This window comes from Catharus ustulatus, chromosome 5 (genome assembly GCF_009819885.2).
Source record: "Catharus ustulatus isolate bCatUst1 chromosome 5, bCatUst1.pri.v2, whole genome shotgun sequence".
Lineage (NCBI taxonomy): Eukaryota > Metazoa > Chordata > Aves > Passeriformes > Turdidae > Catharus > Catharus ustulatus.
In genome coordinates this window covers 34,958,039-34,983,892 of record NC_046225.1, presented here as the reverse complement: position 1 = coordinate 34,983,892, position 25,854 = coordinate 34,958,039, and the positions used below count along the sequence as shown (strand labels likewise).

The 25,854-nt window shown below is 40.3% G+C and overlaps 1 protein-coding gene across 1 annotated transcript in view; it reads right to left on the bottom strand.

Moving 5' to 3' along the window:
• Nucleotides 1–23,638, bottom strand: part of TLL1 (tolloid like 1) — a 140,625-nt gene extending 116,987 nt beyond the window's left edge. The window contains 1 exon segment of the mRNA XM_033061117.1: nucleotides 23,085–23,638. Coding sequence (XP_032917008.1) covers nucleotides 23,085–23,346 — 262 coding nt within the window. The 5' untranslated portion in view covers nucleotides 23,347–23,638.
• Between the last annotated feature and the right edge of the window lie 2,216 nt (nucleotides 23,639–25,854).

The window sequence follows — 25,854 nt, the reverse complement described above, 5'->3', positions numbered from 1 at the left end:
CACCTCTTGTGTCAGCTGTGGTTGTGGGTGTTCAGTTTGATCCAGGGTTTGACACTGATCTTCTATAGCTCTTCAGTATTAGTATATTTTGGTATTTTCCATCACCTTATTATTGCTCTGAAATACTCACTCAGCTTTTTACATGAGCCAATTCTTGTTTCATTTACTGCCAGAGTAAAAAACTCAAGAGTCTGGACTACTATTTCTTTATTTATTTGACCTGATCACTTCCCACAGATGGGCAAGGTACTCTACAGATAAACAGCACATCATTCTTAAATTGGGATAGGTAGTAAAATTTTCTTTCGTTCACACTTGATTTCATAGATGTAGTGTTTTGTTTTCTTTTGTGACAATATTTTGTGTCTCTAGTATAAGTTAAAAGGGTGTTTTCCTCATTGTGAAAAGCTGCTTCTCAAGCAAAGGAAGACTGGGAGGAGGAGGTTCTGAGAAACTAGGAGGAAAACAAGTGCTTCAAGCAACTCACAGTAATTTCAAGAATATTAGTTCAATATCCCACTTATAGAAGGACAGAAAAGAAAGTATCCAAACCCTATACTGTAACTTGCATAATGCATCTTTCTAAAGAGACATACATACAAAACAGAAAACCACAGCATTTGTGAACACCATTACTCCCTTAAACCAATGGAAAAACTATTAACATCAGTTTCATGGAAATATACTATTACTGAGAAACTGTTCTGTCTTTTCCTTTATGTTTTTCAGCCAATACACCTGCCCACAAACCAACATGACTTGTAAAATAGTCATGCCCTATTTCATGGACCTGAGCATCTTAGCAGTAGAACTGGTAATTTCTGGAATAAAGTATACAATAACATGTTTCACAGAAGTTCTGTTTTCCCACCTAGAACCAGTGTTGGAATACTGCTGCAAGAATGGTAGATATAATTTGAACTAAAGAGGCCAAATCGCCCAAAGCATCTCCTAACAAAGTCCCTGGAAGAAATATTCTAGCCAGAATTTCCATTTTTGTTAATAGCAACATATTGGCATATGCACTGAGTCACCAAAGATGATCTTCCAGGCCAAACATCCATCAATACAAATATAGAATTTGCCTGAGCAGAGTTTACAAGAGATCATTTTTCCAAATGGAGTGCAAGATACATTTAATTTGAGGCCCTTAGGTGCTATAGAAACAAAACCATTTTTAAAAGGTCCTATTTTTATCCCTGTAATGGCATGAATAAGGTAGAATAAATTATTAGGATAAAATTGTAGACAATGTACTTCTCAGCAAAAAACAGAGCCACAGGGAATCTGTTCTTCTCCCTTTGAGCCTTCAAATGTCATCTCAGCAATCACGTTCTTCTCAAAAGTCTTCTTTCGTCCACTACATTGAACTTCTTGGAATCAAGTCAGACCTAACTATGAAGTTATATGTAGCAGCTGTCTGACCACAAAGTTAGTTAAAATGAGCAAAAGAAACCCCAAACAACTCCACTGACACACATTACCACCTGCCTCACAATGTATTTTAGGCAGTGTTACCTATATACGAATATAACGATTTACACTGCAATCCAGTGATATCCAGTATGTTACAAACAGTGATGCTGACCACCATAAGTTTTTATACTATGTCAGAACAAAAGTATTTATGATAACAAGTAACACAAAAGGACACATTCTGGATGTACAAAAGCCAGTAGTAAAATTTCTTCCAAGCTTTTAAGCTAAGACTAAAAGTGAAATATCTGGACATTTGACCAGGGCTTCTGCCTCACCACACTACTTGTATTGTTTCACCCCATACAAGCCAGCCAGCCTTTATAAAAGTGTCTTCTACAAAAACATCTTCCTGACTCGTAAATAATTCTTCAGGATCCTGACTCTTCAGGAAGCCCAAAAACCTATCACTTCCTAGATTCTCCAAAAACATGAAAGAAAAATAAACGTTTTTGTTCCACTCCTTCTTCCCTGCCACCATCATGGGAGAGGTCCCCCATTATGATTTCCCTACCTACTAGCAGTTCCTTCTGGCCATGCAGACAACAGATCATCCACCAGCCCTTAGGGATGGTGGCATCAGCCGGGAGGAGTTTTTCAGGATTTAACAGGCAGTAATAGTAAGCACCTGCCTGCATTAATCTGTTTATTGCAGGACCAAATGTGTGAAACCCAGGTAACTTCTGAATACAGAAGATGATACAGTAGAGGCATGTAACAGATTCTTTATGGTGAGACTAAGGGCTCATCAAGTCTTGCCAAGTTTAATTTAAACCCTCAGGGCTTTAAGCAGGGAACAAGTTTCCCCTGTGATAAAGGAAGAATCAGTTCCCCCCTTCTGTTTTCAGAAATAATAATAAGAGGCAGCTTCCCAGACAGACTCCATATACCAGGTGCCTTCTTACATTCTAAAATGGATAGGAGAGAGAAAGTATACTAAGTCAGCAAGGTGCACTAGAAAGACAGAAGATCGCATTGGCTAAGAGGCTCACAGCAGTAACAGTCAGGTCTGCAAACTCTGTTGAGTGCTGATGCAAAGCTCCAAGATGCACTCCTGTTTCTTCCAGTAGCTGCCCCAGGTACAGTGGGAAAGGAAGAACCATCTGCCTTCAACTGTCAGAGTTGGTAGGAAAAGCTAAAAGCTGACTTAGAAAGATTTGGGGGTAAGGAATGAAAGATGGATCAGTGCAGCATTTCTCCTCCAGGTTTTGTCTGCCACAATCACATCTCTGTGCCTGAAAGCACCATGAATTGCTGATTAGCTAGTATGCATCAGTAAATTCACATTTTTTTTAAGTTTAGAAGATGTTTTAGGTTCCCTAGGCTTCCTCTCCAGTACAGGTAGAATACTACATTCTGACTATTTTAGTGGTCAAAGGAAAACTCTTCTGTCCATGGTTATTTTTGAAAGTGAAAGGAAGATAAAATTTAAACTAAAAAAATCTGTCATATACACTTCTGCTTTAAATATCTTTAGTTTACACAATAGTTCTGAGACAGCAAAACGTAATGGTAGAATATATAAAATAGTTGTTTGAAAGGAAACCAAGAACTTGTGTAGAAGGCATGCTTCAGTAAATGGACAATGTAAAGCTTTTATTAAACCACTTTTTGTTCAATAATCTTTTTTTCACTGTTAAAGTTATTTAAAAGCTTTTATGTGATAAATTGTCAGCATTCTATAGGAAAAAAAACCTGCTAACTCAATATGAGGCTGTCATAAATGTCAGTACTAGGCTGACACAGGACTGGTACCTTTTTTTACCCTAACATTAATTAAATTCTCAGTGTGACAAAATGTACATTGCAAGAGCAAGTGAAAAAAAAATACAAGGAAAGTACTGAATGAATCAATTCATTATGCATGTATTCACTACTAAGGTCTTTTTTCTTCTGCTACTTCCCCTTCTAAACCTTCTGATTAAGCTTTACATTAAGTCAGACAAGCTGTCTCCTACAAGTAATGAACATAGGGGTTTTGCTATACTGATATGCCTTTTGGTACACCAGCACTACACAACTGCAATTACATTTTCACCAGCTAGATGATCAAGGAAACTTTGATTGTGCTTTCTGTAAAAAAAAAAATCCATGGATGAGAGGTAAAAGCCCTGTGAAATGGCAAACACATTTGAAAATGAAATATGTAAGTAAGCAGACAGTCATGTATATGTGTGTTGCTTATTTGTTTGGTTTTTTGTTAATATAATGTAGAGTGCTGGTTAGCAGCTTAGTCACTTGAGAGCAAATGATTGTTCAGCATCAATAAACCCTATTATGAGTTGTGAAATTTTTTTAAAGTTAAAAGTGCTTAAATAACAGAACAGGTATAAGTTACTGGGAAAAAATTTAACAAATGCTTTTTAATAAATCTAATTTCACATGTATTAATACACTTTTTTCTATAACTAAGAGGACTTTAATTTGAAAAGTTAATTAGATTAAAAAAAATATTATTCTTAGCCCTTGTAACATATTTAATTTCAGATTTTTTGGTTTCAGGTTTAAGTAATGTATACAGCTCTAGGTTAAATCTTTGGACACCTGTGAGTGAGGAAGAACAAAGGAATACTCAAAGCCTCAGGGAATTGCCATATTCTCCATTTTAGCAGTGAGATAAAATCCTGGAAGATTCTGACAGAGATGCAGAATAGCACCTGCATCCAACCCAATACCCTCAGAAAAATCAGTGATGTTTCCACTTATTTGCAATTGTTGCTGCTGAATTGGGGCCTGAAGAAGAAACTGCAGAATAAAAGAGCAGATGGAAACCCCAGAAGAGCAGATGAAGAACTGCCAAGAGTGACTGAGGTGAAACAGAGCCAAATATTTTTATCAGCTCCTAAAAGAAGACGTTTTGGTAATGAGATCAGAAGCTGAGCAGTCACACTAAATTATGCTCCAACCTGAGATGAAAGTTTTAGTTTCATTCTTCCAGCCAGTATAAACAATAAAAGAAAAGAAAAACATAATAGGAACTTTTCTAAATATATTGAACAAAACCAGAGACAACCTTATAATTTGCAAGTTCTAGAAGGGAAGTCCACTGGAAAACAAAATAATACTGGTGAGATGGGAGATGCTACACAGCAATTCTGTATCACAAAGGTGAATGTAGTTTGTAAGATGAAAGTTATTTTTCTGTTAGTGCTTATCAGGGAGTTTTTTGTTCTGATGGAAGGCAAAGGTCAGACCTACACTAAAGAAACTTCACCTGAATATTCAGAAGTCAGGGTTCAAGCTTTTATTGTTGCTGTTTCTGTTAACAAAACTGCATCTTGGGCATACTGAAAGGTGCTGCCTGGCTCCAGACTGCTGGTGTATAGCAGCCTGACTCCCAGAGGCGCACTCCTGGGAAGGATGTCTGTGATGGGCTGAGAGGGCAATAAAAGCTTTCAGAGACTGCTCAGGAATTAACGTATCTAACTAGAAAAGAAACAACAAAAAATTGATCTGTCCAAATTTTCATTCACCAAAAGCAAATTTAAAAGACTGTGTTCCAGAAATATCCCCCTAAAAGATGAGGAGATAGAAATCGTGGAATTTATTAAAGACCTCTGTTAAGCATTTTAACAGACTAACCTAAAAAGACTCTGTACACAGACAAGAGCCTTTTATTAATTTTTTAAAAATAAAAATAAAATGTTTATTTTTCATCAACAACAAAATTACATATTGTCCTGAATGGAAAAGCAGGAGGACCAGTGTGGAAGACAAAATGCCTTTGAAAGTGAGGAGATGTAACATTCCAGTTGGAACATAAAACTATTTGGAAATGTGACTAAACCATAGAGAGGGACCCTTATGCTTTAGAATATGCTGTTTGTACCAAAACCTGTCCCTGGCATGCAAAAAGAGTAACCAGCTGTGTGGAACCACTTAACTGGGCTATAATGAATTCTAGCTTTTCTAGGAATTATTCAACAACTGCATAACAAAGGCATAGTTTCATTTTCCTTCTTCCATCCAGCTTCTCACCCTCCTACAGCTCCTCCCAGCCTGTTACTCAGTCCACACTGCTTTTTCTATGCTCAAGTTTTAAGAGGCTGAGCAACAGGAACTGCACAATGCCAGACCTTCAGAGTCCCTAGGAAGCCTCAGATTTGTGGTGATTTCTTCTTACTCCTAACCTCTGTATATGAGGGAATGGGAGTCCCCAGACACAATGGGCACTGGCAGCAGGCAGCACGGGCATGTTGCTTGCTGCTGCTGAAAGCCAAGAACTATGCAGCAAGATCTGAGAGTAAGACCCTAAATGGCAGACATGACACAGAAACAGCCAGCTGTTTCACTGGTTACCTTGGTTGACATATTGCAACTGGAAGTATTTTTTGCAGAATCAGAGTTGGAAGGTACTCACAAAGAGTGAGTCCAGCTTCTGGTGCTGCACAGGAACACCCTAAGAACCACACTATGTACCTGAGACCGCTTCCCTGGGGAGCCTATTCCAGTACCCAACCATCCTCTGGCTGAGAAACCTTTTCCTAAACCAACCTAAACCTACCCTGCTACAACTTCAGGCCATTCCCTCGGGTCCTATCACTGGTCACTAAGAGAACAGATCAGTGCCTGGCCTTCCCCTCAAAAGGAAGTTGTAACTGCAATGACATCTCCCCTCAGCCTCGCCTTCTCCAGGTGGAACAGACCAAGTGACCTCAGCTGCTTGGAACATTGAAACAAAGCATTCAGGTGACCAAGTAATTTATGTTCTTCCTACCTTTATCAACATTTTCACTAATACTTGCAGTTCACTTTGGAATGGTTTGGTTTGTAATAACAGGAGCTCCTATACCACAAACATTTCTGCAAGTACAGTAAATGGTTTGAAACAATGACATACTTTGTTTCCAGGAAAAATCTACATACTGCATAGACCAGTAAGCTTTTAAAGCAAATCATCTTCAACTGCAAAGTGTCCCCTATACAGATTTTACTCCTCTAAATTTAATATTAGTCTGTTCTGTAAACCAGTGAAGAGGCTGGCAAACACTTACATAAGATTTTACCTAGAACACAAGTTTCCGTTTTTCATTTATGTTACCAAATTACATTAAACCTTCACAATTAAACACAAGTTCATGCACTTCTTCAAGTTACAGTTGATCTATCAAACTGTTTTTGTGTCAACATATACTGCAGCTAGTTCAATTGACCTTATGGAGCTGACTGAGAGCGAAGTCTTGCTTTGTCATCACATTATGTTGATTTTGACAGCACAAATGAAGCAGACATTTTATAACCAAGACTTGCTAATGTTTTAGTACAATAAGTATCTCAAGTCTAAGTTGATAATCTAAAAAAATTCAAACTGCCACAGATACCCAAACATGTAAGAATTAAAACAAAATGTCATTTATATAAGCAGCAACTGGAATAAGAATTCTAGAATTACTATTTCTTACTTCTCTTGTAGTTTTGCTGTTGAACAGAAAATTGACAGTTCTAGTCAGGGCAAACTTAAACAACCTCCTTCAGGCAGTCCCCTTTGGGAATATTTTTAACCCGGTTTATATCTACAAGCCTGTGATGCACTGGCAAGCTTTCCCCACAGTCACGTCACTGTGTGCACCAATATTGCATTTTATTACTAGTTATATGCACACCAGATCTATCCATAGCCAGTCTACACGAAGAAACACTACTCCCTCTCACAAACTTGCCATACCATTTGTCTACTAAAGACCTACTTCCTCCCACATTAGTGTCAGAAAAACATCAAGAAGAAACTCTGAGCAAACTTTATTTCAGAGAATTATTTGTGAAAATAAAAATAATTAAAACACAGCAAACTCAGGAAAGCAAAACCCTCTGGGGTAAATTATAGATGTGATATTAAATCCTTAGACAAATATTACATAGTGAATACAGATATTAAACATCTAAATAATATGATTATATGCAAAAATGGTAAAGCATAAATACACCTGAGTCCTTAAAAGGTAAACCTTCAATACTGGACCCAAATCCTTACTTCAAAAGTAAGGATGAAAATAATATAAATAGTTGAACCAAATTCTGTCCTGTTAATAGGACAATAGCAGAATTTTTTAGCTTATAATTTGTTTTCCAGAAAGAATATCTACATTTGACTATAAGAATTAATTTAGAATTCCTTCACAGAAGGTGAGAAGAGTTACTCTTGCACAAAAATAAAAATACAGTGAATTAAAATAAATACAGAATCAAAATAACTTGGAAATATGTATTTACACTGCCTTCTGCACCTTTAATGTTCTCTCTCCTTGGAGCTTAAAAAAAATCCTCTTATTAAAGAGGATGGGTTTTTCATTTTTTATGTGTAACTATATGATGTCTTTTTAAAATAAATTCTTAACTACAGAAATTCTTAACTACAGACATTGAAATACACCCATGTTAACAACACAAATCAACATCTCTTCACGGTGTTAGTTGAAATCTTACATTTTGTGCTATGAGTGCAAAGGATGAGGAAATTTTGGTGGCATCTTAACAGTGATTCTCTGAAAACTGTGCATAGGCACAGAAGTCTCCCCTTCTTTCTCTGAATCAGGAGGAAATATGAAAAGGATGTCAAAGAGAGGTGCAACAGAAAGGACAAGGTTGTATTGCTGCGCAGGGAGGGGGAGCAATAGGAATAAATGAGATCTCCCAACGTTCAGCTTGACCTTAATATCAATAAACTGCTATAAAAAAGGAAGTCTTTGCTTTCCTCCTGTAGCCAATGGATAGAAAAGGCCATCCACTATGCCTCCACTAGTACCAAGTCTAACAATGCACAGGTATCAAGGTTGGGAGCACTGATTGTCCACCAAGGGCATTAGAAAGAAATGTTAGAAAGCATTTAGCCACCTATACAAAGTAGTCTGAGGACAGACTACAGGATGGGTTGGCATGATAAGCATAATCCAGCAGTTCTGCTTCCTTGGAGAAAAAAACAGTGACCTCAGCATCACACCTGTATGGCACAACTGCATCCCTACATGAAGCTGACATCTGTTTCAGTGTTAGAAGCATTGTTTCACATCACCCTCTGTGCTGGTGCATCATGGAAGCCATGCAGAGTAAGTTTGCATTGGAATTCAGGAAAGCCTGGACAAGGAACACACAGTGAAAACTATGAGACAAACTAGCAGGAGAAAATACGACAAAACAAAATAAAACAAAACAAAGCAAATGGAACAAACCAGAACCTGATCAATGCTTTCTTGTTGAAATATACCAGTGGAATTAAATATTTTCTGTACTTTTTTCCAAGTATGCCAAACATTTCCAGCTGGACAGCTGCTTGTCGCCCTTGAAAGACGACACTTACAGAACACTAACTATGGTAAGCAATTCCCTGCTCCAGAGAATTAAACACATTTTTCTCCTTGGATGCAAAACAAGACAAAAGTTATTAAACACTGTCCCATATATCTTCTATTATAGAGAAAGGCTATTGGGAAATGGTGTATATTTTGCCAAGTTTCCTTTGAGTCAGCTGCGAGGTTCTTGCTTGCCAAATGTAGTTAAAATAGAAAGTACAGAAACTGACAGTAACAACTGATCAAAAGTTTGGTGTTGCAGCTTTAATTAAAATCAGAGCTAAGAGAAAATACTAAAAGTTTTGTGGGCTAATATATACCAAAGACCAGACACAAAAAAAGAGGAAAATTGATTTAAACTGCTCTCTATGCCTAGAAGATGCATCATCTACAGCACTTAATAAGATGGCTGAAATTTGTTTTCTTCTATATAGAAAAGTCTTTACTATCTTATTTTTATACTTTACAATAAAAGTATATTTATAACTTTAGCGCATAAACACTAGTTGATGTGCTAAAACTATGTGGAAAAAAACAGAAAATTAGTTACTTAGTTGAATGCATATCTAAAAGCATCTTATTTTATACAAGTTTCTGGTACATTTTACAAGGCATGCTACACTATTTTCATTGTAGTAAAATCCTTTACCAAATATGAAAATCCTAACATTCTTGCAGTTCTTTAACACCACATGGAAGCTTACATTAATAAAATGTCAATGCATCTCTTGATCTCCACCCCATAAAGAATTTTTCAAGATGTACAAAAGGACACCTGAAGCATTACAGTATTCCTCAGCTTTCTAAAATTCACTCCACCAGTCTCAAGGAACTACAGCAAGTATCCTCCAGACTCAGGGGGGAGCTGCAGGATTTATTCCAGAGCATGGTGTGGCGTGCAGCCAAAGGAGTAATTTAGCAGAGTTTTTGGCCAAGCAGGAAAGTGTTCCATTTCTTCTGCCATTCACTGAGACCCACGAGGAAACTGAGACAGGAAGTCAGGCTTCCAGATAATAGGAGTGTTCCTAATGAAGTCCTTTGGCTCACAGCACAGAACAGTTCCTCTATGCTCCCCCTTGCTACAACTTCTTCTTTCCATATAATTTCCTACTGTAAAGGGAGAATAACAGCAAAAGCTTTTAAAATTAGGGGTTTTTTTTCACCCAATTCAATAATTACCCAATTACCTCTTGAACTTCACTGCAACGGATTGTTGAAAAAAAATACGTTCCAAATAAGTTTCAGTAAAGTAACTCTAAATACAATTTTTCTTCAGCCTCAAATTCTAGCTTCATTAAGGTGAACGCCACCATGACATTCACCTCATTAGAAGTAACAGGAGATCCTGAGAGGAAGTACAGCCTGACTGAAGAATTCAGCCTTATACACAGCCTTATTCATCCTTATGTGTTGCAGCACATAAACATAAAGGATTTAGTATTCATACATAAAGGTGTCAGGACACAAAAGTCAGATAAAAAATGAAAGCACTATTTTATCATAAAGGGAAAGAAACCTCCAAACAAAACACTTTCCTTGGCTGCTGTGGGTCCCTGCCCAGAGCATAGCTCCCTGCTGTACAGCGCATATCACAGCCCATCTTACTCAACCCTGGGTCTGCTCTTCTACATCCCACCTGTTGGATCTGCTGTATCCCTCAGCAGAATACAAGGCAGTGCTATTTTAGCTATGATAGTCCAAAGAGATGAAGTTCAAAGTTTGCAAGGAAGGTAGCTACCTTTTCTTAGACCAATCTCACAGAAAGAAAAAGCGTAACAAAGTTCCTGACACAAAATCTTTATAAGCCAAGCCATTTTACCAGGTGTAAGAGCTACTGAACAATCCATAGCAGTGTCCAAAAGCAAAACCAAAAGATCTGTGCAAGAACAATTCATCCGTATTTAACAGAACGACAGATTGGAACAAAATACCACAAGGAATTTTGATATGTGTATCGTTAATTAAAAGTCACTACTTTAGCAACAGATAAACTACAGAGAGAGAGCAGTTTGTTCTGCAGAAAAAAAGCCCTCACAGATATTTCTGCTGGAATCCATCTATGACTGCAGAGGTCCCAGTACAGGATAATCCACCTATCATTTGCATCTCAGTTTTACCTGATTATCTGGCTTTGCCTGGCAAATAACCCATTCTCTATGATTTCTCTAAGCACTTATCCAACCTTTAACACTGATATCTGTGACTCCTCAGGCAACAAGCAGGAAGGGAAACTAAATCCAAAAGTGATTCTGAAGAGGGCAGGAAGGAAAGATGCAGTTTGTGTTTGGCTGTGCCCTGGGGGGCAAGGAATGCCTGTAGCTTCATTAGTGCAGGAGTAAATCTTGCTCCTTTCCAATGGGCTGCTGTACAAAGGGTTTATTTCCATATCAGTACAGCATAAAAGGAATCTACACAAAGAATGGGAATGTTAACTTTTTTCATTAGCACTTGCTAGTGGATCCAAAATCTTATCCAGGTCTTCGCTGATTTTAGTGACACATCATCTGCTTGTTGGAAGGAGAAAAACATTCATCCACTGATAAAACCTAGGATATTTCGGGTCAATGAAGTCAAGCCAGATTACGTGAGCAGAAACAAAGGGTCACATACTTTTTCTTCTTCTATAAGATTATGTGTTAGAAATAAGGATTACTGTTTGCATTCATTTTTGTAGATTTTTTTTCCTTATGGCTGTTATTTAGTCTGACTTTATTCATAATTAGGAAAGACAAACAAAATAATTGGAAAGACTTGATTATAACTGTAAGCAATTCAGGAATTATTTGATTTCTTATACAAACTTGAACCTAGAATGTCTAGATCAATGAATCAGTAAAAATACATTATATGTGATGCTATACTATACACCAAATAAATCTGTCATGTTATTAAAAATCTCAAAAAATAGCCAAGAAAAATTAATTTTGTTCAAGTTGATAAAGATTGTCATGATTTAGCTGGCTCTCCACATTTTTGATTTAAAGCACCACAGAATAGCTTGCATTTCTCTCTAACATTTTAGCTTTAGTTAAAGGATCTGCATGCCTCCATAAACACATTACTGATCTAGGAGGCATCTTTGTGTTTGGCTCTTTTCCATAATGCCAAAGGAAACGTATGTTATAAATTCTCTCTGCTCATGCTTCACTTCTGTAGACACACTGCCTGTGATCCATCAGCACTACAATTCATATTTAATTCAGCTTCTTCCAAATTAAAGGTATTATGAATGAAAACATCCAAAAAGCTTGGATTAGGTTTCTGCATTTTCACCGTATTTCATGTGTGAAAGGGTTTCATCCCCAAGAATGGAGAGAAAAACCAGGAAACCACTTTCCTACACTCTCTGCTCTCTACCACTCCTGCAATTTAGTGATCAAAGGATCAAAAAACTGTATAAGGTGAATCTTCTTATGAAGGGGAAACATTTTTCTCCTTACTGCTTTCCTTTACCAAGTAACATCAGAAAACTCTGTAACTAAAGCCAAGAACTTTCTTCAACAGGAATACTCTGTCAAACCTAGACTCATTTATCACCTGCAGTTCTCACTCTGGCCATGCTTTAAGTTCAATGCACTGAAGAAACAACATTAGAAAGAAAACAGAAGTTTCCAGAACACAAAAGTAACAAAGTACATGGTTAAATGCAAGATTTGCACAGAGTTAAGCTATATTGTAAGGTCACTTAGTTCTATATCTACTTAGTTCTCAATCTAGAGCTTTTCCAATCCATCCAAACTACGTACAGTTGTGGGGAAAAAAACCAAAACTTTCTGCTCCCTTCTTATTTTGCCATTAACTAATTCTTCAATTTACTAAATAAATGGGGATATTAGGACCTCCTAATACTCCTCCTAGTTTCCCAAGATCTCTTTAGCTACTAGCAGCCTCTGCATTAGAAAATATGTTAATTTGGGAACATTGCAAATCACTAAAGAAATTTTCAGGGCTTGTCAATTTTTACCTAATGGTACATGATTGACACCAGTTTCACATGCCTGTTGCATTTTGTAACAAATGGCTTATTATCTTTGACTTTGCATTTCTTGAAATAATACAGATAAGGAACTGTATATGCAACTGCAACCATCATGTTCATCAGCATCTTTAGCCATTTATCAGATTGCCCAATTAATAGATTATTCAGCTATGACAAGAAGAAACCTATCTGTAAAGGTTGAGAAATTGTTGCAGTAATCAAAATCCAGTCTTATCCTGAGACTTCTCATAAGGGGAGAAAAAAAGAAAATCAGATGCTCTTCAAGCTGCTGGATTTTTTTCACACCCCAGTCCAGCAAGAAAGAACCTGCAATCACAAGGTCACTGAATGCAAGATTTCATTATACTCTTGTGTTAGTGATGACAACTACAGAAGCCGGGGCAAAAATCCAACTGTCTTCATTGATGTGCCTGCAAAGCATGTGAGCACATGCATACAAGTAAGCCACAGCCCAAGTACACAGAAGTACATTAGTCAGCCCTCCTTATTACTTATTCACCTATAAACATTATCTCTAAAGTAACTGGAAACCCTCCCACTGAGTCCAATGGCCTCTAGGTCAGATTTACACACAACTTACCTTGGCATTTATAAGTGGGGGAAAAGAAAAAAGAAGAAAAGTGCCCACACAATCTGCACACATGACTATAAAGAGCCTCTATAAATACTTCTATAGGCATCTATGCTTCAATGGTAGCTCCTTAGGTAGTCATGTGAGTGTGTGTATGCATGTGATTTATAGATAAATGTGTACAAGTGCTCCACTGGACACATACTGACAATATATAAGCATAGGTAAATGCGGTTTTCTTCTTGTATGCTTGCATACATTCATTTTCTTCAACTATAGTTGGTCAATGTGCTTACAGTGATATTGAGCTTTGAAATTCATTCACGTCCCAAAATAGCTATATTGCATTTATCTTTTAGGCATGAGTTTTTGAAATAGCACTTAGGGAGTGCTGAGGAACAAAGGAACTGCAACACTGGATCATATCCAAGGTCCTGTCTTTGACAGCAGTCACCACCAGCTGCTTCACAGAAAGAAACAAGAATTTGCGGTAGATAGACAGGCATAATATTACCACATATTGGGGTTCACCCTTGTTTCAAGCTACTGAATACTGGCTTGAGCTCTGAAGCCTGAGGTATACATCTACTTGAAAATCATTATTGTTATCATTACTAAATATCAGCCCTACAGATACCTCTGCTACCTCTGTAAATGTCATATCATATATCCAAATACTTACTCAATGTAATCCTTTAGCAGATTTCAATGTAAAAACAAGTTACATAAAATCCCCATATCTCCTAGTCTCTGTTCTGAATTTTCCACTTCAGAATTTAACAGACTAATAGAAGTAGAAACAAATATCTTTTATTTTATCTTCTTGTATAATTTCTGAAATTGTTCATGTTTATCATGTTTCTTCTCTTTAATTTTCTCTTTCCTAACTTGAACATCTTTTTATCCTGTTTTCATTACACAATTTTTTTCCAACAATGTAACTTAGGGGAATTAAATACCCATGCAATCCTAGTCCCTTAGCGATTTACAGGTTGAATTAATATTTTTTTATCTAAGGGTTTTTTGTGGGGTTTTCTTTAACAATTTCTTTTTCAAGCATAAAATATTAATCTCTGTAAGTTATTAGAACATAATGCATTTATAGCATATCAGTAACAACAGAAAACAAGATTCTACAATTCAGTCCTGAATCAATGGTTTTGAAGAGTTCCATAGTTAAAGACTGAATAGTTTATATTATGACAAAAGGATGGGCTGATGGACATATCAAAGATCCTGGTACTTAAATGAAGGTCATAAAATATGGGTAACATGCCTTCAACATGGTGCTGGCAATTTTTCATGGAAAAACTCTACAGTCTTCATTTGAAAAGGGCTAAGCAGATTGCCCCAACACAAAATACCTGATTCATTCATTTGCCTGCACATTTATACGAGGGATGAAGTACAGAATTATAAATATGGAAACAGTTGTAAAGTAGTGTGGCATAACCCACCTACAAGTAAAGCTGAAGTAAGAGCATGATTGTAAGAGTAGTGTTGAGTAAGGGAAAAAAGCAAGTACAAGTGAAAAAGAAGATGTATGCAAATTTGTTATAAATATAAGGACATTCAACCAGATGGAGAAATTGGGCAGTTCATCGTCATGTTTTCACACCCACAATGTTGTTCTAAAACTATTCCTCATGAAAGCAAATATAATTTGCTCTGCAAGTAAACTGCTGAAATAAATCTTGATATTATATAAGAACCATCTGAAATAATTTTCCTTGTTTATCTGAATAAATAATCCAGAAACATCAGAAGCTCTGCCTTTTGGCCACTCTTTGGACAATCACTGTGCCCCAAGCAAAATTCTTTGTACACTTTTGGGAAAGTGGAATAGTGTTGAAGGTCTTTAGTGCTACAATGTCCACAACAGCAAGAACATACCTAACTAGCACCTATGAAAACATCAGGCAGCAATGAAATGGATTTTTTTTGTTGTTTAATAAAACTTAAACTTCTTATTAGGAGTAGATATATAACTGCTGCTACCAGCATGAGAAGAATGTAACTCATCTGTGCAGCTATTTTGATACAGCCTCCCCAGCTGATGTCCTTGTCCCCTCACTTCTTATAAGAGCCCATACTTAAGTTCCACCATACAATTACAATATCCAAGAATCACAATGTGGCTGGAGAGGCACTGGTACCTTTCAAATGCAGCAATGTGTCTCTGTCATTCAGTTTCTGTAGGAAAAAACATGAAATTCATGCGGAGAGCAAGACAGAAGATTTCCAAACTCAATTTAAATGCACTGAAAATGAATTTTAAAATAAACATCCTTCCTTTGCAATTTTGTGTCCGGATTTTGCTGATTATTTCCTGATCAGGCATCACTTATAACCCTTAAAATGAAGGAAAAAAATTCAAAATCAATTCTAGTCAATTATTGATGGGCCTTTCTATCATTAAAGTATATGTAGCAAAGAAACTGGTTTAATAAACACTGAATATCCTCTAAGGCATTGTATTTCACACACCTCAAGAAAAAAAGTTAGGTGTTATTTTAGAATAATATTGATTTTTTGGCATTTCGGTCCTGACAATCTCTGTTCTGTAATATTGAAGAGAAACCCACAAACCTACATTTTGGAGCATTAATGTTCTTTAAGACCTATCTGATTGTGCTCAAATATTTTCAAACATCTGATTCGCACTTACAGTCACTCAACATTTGCACTTGCAGACCATTACTCAGGCAAAACTCCCCCCAAAAAGCCATCTGAGAGTATCTGTCTGAGTGGGAGCTGCCTCTGTTACAGCCTGCAAGAGCACTCACTCACATGGGTCGCACATCGACACTACATACATCCACAGCACAGCCTCCACCTTCACACTTCCCAGCTCAACCTGTTCTGCTGCAGTGCTATTTATACAACCTTTGACTTCAAGTACTTAGAGTACTCCTATTCCTGTTGATCAGCTAGGGACTGTCTTCACATCAAATCTTGATATTTAGGTGTGTGAGTACAACAGAGAAAGAAGGTTTGTGTGTGTTCTGTATAAACATTTGTAGCTGGATATTTCAGGATTGGCTGTGCAGTGCTTAATAGATCATTGCAGCCCACTGAGCATCCAGCACAAGGCCTCTGAGAACATGCTGGTCACACACAGCCCACTCGTCTTTCTCCTCCTCCTCATTTCCAGCTGTGTGCACAGGTGCCCAGTTTCTTTGCTACAGAGCTATCAAAGCACTAGAAGACAATCTTACAGAAAGCCTGACGATGAGCTAGAAGTTGTATTTGGAGGGAATATATTTGGAATTATTCTCTTGTAAGCTAGAGAACAACACACCAAGGGAGGAAAACAGGGAGGAGTGGAAGACTGGTCAGGCAGCACAGGGTAAAGCTGAAAAGCAAGTAAAAAGCATTCAGTGCATTCAGCAGAGGGGGAATCCAGAAGCAAGGGAACTTGCCATAGTAACAATGAAAGAAATTACAGGAAAGGAAGATACATAGCAGACAAAAAGAATGAATATGCATTAAAACACATTAACAGATTGGCCATTAGCTCTCAGCCAAGAAAAATATCCTGACAAGACAGAGCTAAAAATACACAAAGATTTCTCTAGTCACACTTCCAGTTCTGTTGCTCTGAAGAGATGTAGTAGGAAAGTGGAGAGAGGTAGCTTCTGGTTAAGAATGAAGGCAAGGACTGCATTCAATAATGACTGAAGCAAGTAGACTACAGAGACCCTAAAGAGGCTGAGAAAAGTCTGAAAAACCCTATGAAAAGCTGCTCATCCAACTGAAAGCTTTGAAAGGCCAGTTGTTCTGTAATACTGGTCTTCCAATATATATTTTCTACTGATACATATTAAAACCAAAAAATATATACCATAATATTTTTCCTAAGTTGAAAGCCAGACTATAAAGAGCTATTTCAGTTCAAGGATAGATACATCTTGTCTAAACAAAGACTAGAGATTTCTTCCATTGTTCATTCACTGTTATGAAGTTTAGATTACTATACTGCATCCAAGAAGGCAAAAAAAGAAGTCTTCCTTCTCCACCATGCCCATTGTGCTTGTGAAAACCAGAAGCTGACTCTCCGATCTTACAGCTCTTCCATTTTACAGACCTTCTGTCACTACCATGCACCACAGACATGACTTCCTCTCCAAAAAGAAGTGAATGAAATTATGTCATAAGCTCATCAACCCTATTGTCCAGAAGGGCAATCAGGATGACATAAGGCAGATATCCAGGTGTGGTGAATGTTTCAGGGTTTGCCTTGGGGACTTGATTCCAAGCTCAATTAGATTTGTCAATTATAATAATTTTGCAGTGATGTAATACTTCTCCTTGCAGTTTGACACACTGGACATACATTCAGAAACAGACGCTTATGGAAAGTGGTCCGCACATGAAATTGAGCCTTTGGTGTGGAAGGATATTCACAAAGTTGGAACATAAAATATATTCATTTAATGTAGTTTTCCCAGACTTTCATATTGAATTAATCTTTATAATGAAGCTGAGGAGCAAAAGAACTTTATGTGCTCACAAATCTCTTTCAAAGGTGTTGAGATACCACATTTAAGGCCATAAAACATAAAGCAATGGTGGAGAATTCTGGGCGGGGGGGAAATATTTAAAAGCTAAATTTCTCAGCAGTCTTATTTACCCTATACATTTATCCACAGCAGGATAGAAACCAGTTGGGAAGAGTATTCAGAAAAGCTTGTTTCTGCTTCAGCTGCCTACACTATGCATTTACTACATGAACAGTCACAGTTCTGTCAATCTGGCAAGTGATATTAGCAGCACAACCTCTATATTAGTACAAACTGCACAATATAGCTTTAAGAGTCTACTACATGACTGAACTATAAATATGAAAGATCTTGATCACCTAAATCCTGCAACAGATTCAAAATATATAATCATAGGTTTTAAGAATTTTCCTATTACCAGAATGCACAATTAGAATGCTTACAACTGAGCACATGTCCCAGAGCACAAGAGGGAAACTAAAATAAAAACATAGCAGTATAGAAAGTTGCTGCTACAACATCAGAAAACAATAGTTAGACTGCAGTTACAGATAACACTGTATAATAATTGTACTCAACATTTACCATCAACCTTTCCTGTTCAGCTATTTTATAAACAAAATATATTACTGTATTTGATACTTCTGTGATGTGGGAAATACTGATTTCCTTGCTACGGACAATCCAGACTTTTTTTATTATTATTTCTAAAGGTGCAAAGTAAACAAACAAGTTCATTAGATTTTCACAGGAGGGAGAAATGGACAAGTGAGGACAGTCTGTCTTAATTTTATCTAATTCTCAAGCAGACAGGCATGCATACATACAGAATTTGTTCTTAGTCAAATAACTGCATGCTAATGAACTTTCGAGGTATAAAGCTGTAAGTTTAATTGTTAGTCTTCAATTTTTTTTTGACACTTTTATCTGGCATCACTGAGGGAAAAAAATAAAAGCAATTCATGCATCATTTGAAAGGAAAAAAATCCCAATTAACGGTTTTGGCAGGGGGAGTAATCCAAACCAACTGCAGTGAAAACTGTAAACTGTAAAAGTTTCAGTGATGTTTTCCTCGGGAGAATTTCCCCTAGTGCAAGACAAAATTTCTGGAAAAAAAAATCCACAAGAGAAAAATAATAGCCCAAGGAACTCAGCTTCAAGCTTATTCCCCAAACTTTTAACATTTGTTTTAGGAAGTGAAATACCTCGCAGAAGAAATGCTGAAAGAGACTTATCTAAGGGCAGTCAGCTGTCCAGAGGCTGAAACAGCACTGTGGCTATACAACAAAACTAAGACTTCTTGCCTAATCTCCCACAGTTCATGATATTTTAATTGGAAGACCACACCAGAGTACACCCTCTTTTTTTATTTGCTTTGTTTTGTTTTAGGAAAACAAAGCTGTTGAGAAAACAAAACAAAAGCCTTCAAAAAACCTTGAATATCAACTAAGTTCAGGCTATGAACAAGTATTACAGGATGGGAAATGATTTTTCAAGCCATCTCACTCTATGTTTCTTAGCAGATATCCTGAATAAGTCATAAACTGTGGTAAGAATGCATAAAAGGGAAAAACTTCAGGAATCCACAGATAAATGCAGGTGTGGGCTGCAATCTGAAAAGTCTGATGATGCCCCTTGAAATCTAACTTAGCATTTTCTTCTTTGGAGTGGTATCTGATTATACAAATGCTGATCTATGTCCTTAGATTTTGAGTATGGTGTCCCCAGTCTCACATCTTCTTGCAAATTAGATCTTGAACTAAGAATGTCTTACACTTGAACTCACAGCCATAAACATTGAGGGCAATATCCTGCAGAGAGACACAAGGAAATATCTGAGACATCAGAAGCACAGAAACTGTGTTAGATCACATCCCACTGTTACAGTGTGCCAGGATTCTTGTTATAAGGAGGAGTAGCATGACCCAAAATTCACACACAGGTTAAAGGTCTGCAGACAGACCCATGGGAAACCACAGAGCTCATCAAGTTCTCTGCACAATGTCAACAGCTTCCTTCCAATGGTTGTCTCCCAAACAGCATCACGACATTTCTGCAGGCCCTTCTCTTCCCTGAAGCTCCACGGCTCCCAGTGTGCTGGCTTCACTACTGAGACTGTACTTTGGAGTTGTTGCATAAAATAGCTGCTGTTTTAGATGCAAATGGCAACTACAGTTCCAGAAACACCTCCTAGCTCTACGGGGCACCTGACAGACTCCTGCTATCTGTAGATTTTCCACAAAGCTGGAAATACTGTATGAAAATGCACTTTTCAGCCTCTATAGCATCCCGCACTGTGCTGCTCCTGCTGGGAACTTTAAGTCAAAGCAACAGTGTGATTCTAGGCACATTCACTAAAATGATCCCTTCCTCATGAAAATGTTAAAACGTACATATAGTACCCATAAAAAATCCCACAGAATACCCATAAATAACCCCTCAGAGGCTGACACGTAGTGTTTCTGGTAAATTTCTTCAGTTTTTTCACAATAAAACAAGGAGAAAGGGACCTACCAAAAGAACATTTATTCAACAGAGGTAGATATCTATGAAGAGATAGAATTGCAACTTCATCTAACTATGGATCTGATGCCTCATGTACAGTGCTTTCTGTCACAAGATTACAAATGTAGTCTATGCAGTAAAACACTAAGCAGAGAACACTACTCACTGGGGAAAATTTGAAGGCAAATAACTTCTAAAATACAGGTGAAACAATCTTGCATCAGCATATTTGGGAGTAGGTCAAATTATTCCAGCATGTCTAAAATTTGCATGGGCATCACTGGAGTTTTTGATGCATGTCACTAGATAAAACCATAAATTACTTCAGGTGTTTGCTAAGTTGCAGAAATCCACTTATATCTGCTTCCTAACAGAATATTGACTGACTTGATCAGCCTGAACAGATTGAAACAAAAAACCAAAGCACTTTAACAGCCTCAGCTGCAGACCCTCGAGATGCAGTAAAAGCAAGTATTAATTATATCTACAAAGCTTGCATACCTTGAGTGTCATCTCAGTAAGAATTCTCTTATTTTATCCTGTTACCTTGCGCATAGAGTGACACACAAGTTTGTGTGAAGCCTGGCTTTCTCCTTCTATAGGGCCTCACTGTGGAACCCATTCTAATGGCAGAGATCAGTAAATTTACTCCTGGCAGTCCAAAACCCACTCCAGATGATAAGAACTGACCTAGGGAGAACACACACTTGGGCTATGCTGCTAAAAGAGGCTGAGCACTCCCAGCATCTTTGATCAGGCACCAGTACTTTAAAGGCTGAGACTAATGGAGCTTTTAAGGAAGGTCTAGCAGGAAAAGAAAATTGGGAAATACTCTTGGAGGACCAGTTTCATTGATATATAGAGTTTTCAAGTTTTATTAAAAATGATGGGTACATGGTACACACCTTATGTGCAGCAGTGATGAGAGTTTTTATTTCTGAAGAACTGCCATACACTAAGAAACAAACAAAAAATGTGTTTTTTACTGGATACAGAGCCTCAAAGTTACAGCTTTTAAGACTAAGAGGAACTGCACACAGGTAACTCTGCATACACCTACCCATCTTCATCCTTGTAGTACCTAAGTTCCCTATGCTTGTGAAGCAGCACAAGAACTTGCATAAAATGTTTCTGTGGGCCAAATTTTCCAAACAAATGCTTCTTTCTCCAGGCAAAACAAAGTGATGGCAGAGAATTGGTAATGCAGATCAAATTGCAGTCTCCTACTGTTGTCTTTCTCTCATGCATAACCTCAAAACACTAAGTATCATGAATTATAATTGCTAATTATTCCCACTATGAAACAAGAATCCCACAGCAAACTGAGAGTAAATACGCATTTCTCATTATATAAAATTATGCATGTGGATATTCTTAAAGAATTGCAGACCAGAAGAAAAGAGTTTAGGTTAACAATGGCCAGTTACTTATACTTATTTGTGAGTGCTAATTGAGGAAAAAATAATGTTTTGATTACAGTTGCTTCTGCTCTTTTTGAACTTGAACATTCTTCAGTTGTAAGCAAGTCAGACCTAAAAATTCTCACTTAGTAACAAAATATTTTTGTGACTAGAAAAACAAAGTGTCTGCATATTTGGCATATATGTATACCACATTCTCTTCAATAAATTAAAGAAAACCACACAGATATAGCGAACACAACCTCTGGCTGGATTAGTTCTCAGAATATAAAATAACTAACTAATGTAAAGGAGGCTGCTAGAAAACTTGAGCACTTGTTTTACAATAGAGCTGTTGAGAATGGACAACCACTGTTGTTGACAATACCTTGGGGAGGATGAAAAAATCATCACACTTGTCTACTGAAACACCAGTGAAGCCGGTTCCTGAGATCAGGTCTTGTTACTGATAACATTGATGGGTGAAGAATTGTATCTAGCATTAAAGAGGCTGCAGTCCTAAATCAGTAGGATAAACGTTCCATAAAATCACTGTACAAAGTGAGAAGAGGCTGTAACTCATTCCCGCACAGTGTAGAAGGGATGTGTCAGGCACCGAGCACAGCCCGCAGCCAGCCCCAGTCGGGCTCTGGGAGCGGGACGCGTGGGCTCGCCCGGCTGAATTCAGCCCCGGTAGGGTCGGTCACCCCACCCTACGCAGCCCTCCCGTTCGGGAGCCGCGCTCATGGCATCCAATCCCTGGAGCAGCCGGCACCGAGGGCCCGCGGCGGCTCACGGGAAGGGGTGCCAGGCCGGGGAGCGACAGGTTGGGATGAAAGCAGGCGAGAGGCCGGCGGAGGCGGCGCCCGCTCCGGCGGCAGTGGGGGGCAGGGCCCCGGGAGAAGCCGCCACCGTCCGGCGCAGCCCGGCCCGGCCGCTCCGTGTCTGGCGCTGCGGGCCGACACCTTGGAGCCCCCCGAAATGCTCCCTGCAACTTGGGCGGCTCCGGCGGCGCCGTGACCCCGGGGCTCCCGGCCGGCACGACACTCACGGGCCGAGGAGCGCTGGCGGCCGGTCCAGCCCTGCCCGCCGCCGCGCCCGTCTCCCAGCCCAGCCGGAGACCGTAGGGAAGTAAGTGGGAAGTCCCAGAAAACCAGGTCCTGGGTACTTTTCCCAGCTGAGGGGGCTGGACGTAGGGCTCCGGCTGCGCTCGCCGCCGCTGCCCCGGGAGGGAGCAGGTGAGCCCAGGACTCCCTCCTCTCGCACCCCGCGTAAATAAAGCCGAGACAAAGTCACCATCTGGGGAGGGGGCGGGGAGCTGCATTAGACGTGGAAGTCACTTACCGGCTTTGCAAGGGTCCTTATAATCTATCGCCTCGGCTTTATCCTCTTCAGTGAAATCGTAAGTGTAGTCATAATCAAGGCCAGAGCAGGACGAAGGCTTCCCGCAGACAGTCCACCCGGCCAGCCACAGTGCCATCCTCCAGCAAAGCATCTTCATCCTCCCTCGGGCGGAGAGGTGGCGAGCAGGGCGAGGGTGAACTAGGCGGCCAGCTCTGCTGTCCTCGCCGGCTTGGGAAAGGAGCGTAAGGGATGGAGAAACCATAGGTTTTGGGGGAGGTGGTTTTTTTTTTTCCTTCTCCACCTGGAGGCTCTTCCAAGAGATGGTGCTCCCTAGTTAGCCCCGGTCAGACGGGTGCGACACAGAGTGAGGAGCATGAGCGTCGCTGGCCCCCTGCCCCCTCGCCGGGGAAAAGTCGCTGGGTGTGTGGGTGGGCGCAGGGGGTGGACTCAGGCCGAGAGATCCTGTCTGTCAGGGTTTCCCCTCGCCCCTGTCAAACCCCAGCCAAACTTCCCGCGGAGGAGGAGGCGGCGGCGGCTGCTGCTGTCCGCGTCCCGCTCCGCGCCCAGCCCGCGCCCCGCTGCGCGCCCGCCGCGCCGCCGACCGGGGTCCCGCTGATGCTGCCAGAGGATGGATCCAGGCTGCACATCAGCAAACTACCTCGGGGAGAGGGGAAAAGAGGGGGGAAAAAAAAAAAAAAAAAAGAAAGAGAAGTAAGGAAAGAAAAGGAAGCGGGGAGAAGGGAGCAGGGAGAAGGGAGCGGGGAGGAGGGAGGGGGAGGTGGGGTGCCTACAGCAAACCGCGGAGCTCTCTGATGGGAGGCAGCAGCTATGCTGGAAGGAGCAAAGTGTCAGAGCTTCGCCCCCCTCTGCACAAACACTTACTCTAAGCTCTGTCTCTGGCCTGTCCCCCCTCCTCCGTCCCCCTTTAACTTACGAAAACCTTACAGGCAACTAACACACAGTCGTCAGCATCCTGCTTACTTATTCATACAGTCAGGGTCAGGATCCGGGCTGCTTCTGATCTGCTCCCTTGATAGTGTGTCTTATGGAAACACACGCGCCTTCACTATACGCCTCTATCTCCATATAGCTTTCTTTCTAGATAAGCAGTGCATGGCATTTAAACAACAACAACAAAAGGCTCGAGATCAGATAAAACAGTGCACAGATCGACACCCGGCAGCCAAAAAAGCGCGAGAAAATGGGTGATGAGGAGGACGATGAGAAGAATTAACTACAATTTAAGAGACAAGAAAATAAATCGGTGTCTGTATATTTCTTCCTCTGCTACCGCTGCTTTGCAGTGTTAGCCCCATGAGCTGAAGGATGGGGGTTAAGGAGCGAGGGGGAGGGGGAAAGAGAAAAGTTTAAGAGCCCACAGTTTGTTTAAAACAGAAGAAGGCATTAAAAAAGGTCCACTGGTCTCCAGAAGTTCAGCCAAGCAGCTGGGAACCGGTTCCAAAATGAAAGTAAGAACCAACAAACAAACAGAAAAAAAAAATAAATCAAGGCAAACAAAAAGTAAAATTTCAGCATGCAGCAGCAGCGCAGAGATCTTGCAGTACGGCTTTCCTGCTCTCACGTGGATCTCCAGGAAAGTGGTGGAGGTTTATTTTCCAAGCGAAGTTTCCGCGGGAGCCACCGCCCCGCTCCGCGGTGTCCTGCCTCGCCTCGCCCGGCCCTGCCGCGCTTCAGCGCCGAGGCGCCCCGAGCTGCCGCCGGCTGCGCGGGGCCGGGTTTTGTTTTAAAGCCCGAGAAGGGATCAGCGCGCAAAGCCTCATTTCAGCCGATCAACCTGGAGAGGGAGGGGGAGGAGGGGTGGAGATACGTGCTGCTGGAATAAAATAAGATCAAGCAGGGAAAAAAATGATACACGTATAGGTAGCTAGAGATCACCCTGCCTGCCTACTCCCCTCCCCCGAGACGGGCAGCTCCGATCCTGCAGAAACGCCTGAAACTGTTTCAGACCAAGGTGAGACTTTTCCGTAGCAAACTCCACTCCTCCTCCTTTTATGAGTTTCCATGGAAAAGGGCGGGGGAGACGACAAGGGGCGGGTAGAGGGGTGTTTCTTCTGCTCCCGTTTCGCCGGGGTGTCACATTTAACACGGACTTTTGAAAGCGCTGCCGCGGAGATGTGGCTGCGTCTTTCTCTCACGTCCGAGCCCGCACAGGCTCGCTCTCCCCGCAGCACTTCCCGGTAGCCTTCCCTCTGTGGCGGAGGTGGAAATCCGGAGATTTCCCGGTCCCTTGCGCTGGCTGTGCCCGGAGCGCAGGCAGCACCCTTGGCCCCCCGGGCCGCTCAGGTGCCGCGGGGCGGGGAGCACGCCGAAAGCACCCGGGCAAATTCCGGATGGGCACATTTTGTTATCGAAGGAGGGAGGGAAGAGGCACAACTTCCTATCGCCGCTGTCAAGACTTAGCTGCCCCCCAAAATACGGCGGTCAGGTGGGGGCAAGGTGCAAAACCTCCTTTCGAATGACGAAACCTCTGGTGCCTACCCCGGCACTCTGCATCTATCCCTGCCGTCCTGGGAAATGAAGGGTTAGTGCTGCTATAGATAGGCACTCCCGGCAGGTAATAACATTAAAACTGGAAAGGTCAGTTAAGACAGAGCTAATAGGAGTTTAACAATATTAAGAAGTCTGGCACCGAGTAGCGTCAGTGTCTTTGAAGCCTCCATGTGCTTCCTTATATTTTTGGCATCCAGGTTGTAACCACATTGCTTCTAACTCAGTCTTGTAGCTCCAAACTTGAAAGCCAAGGAACGGG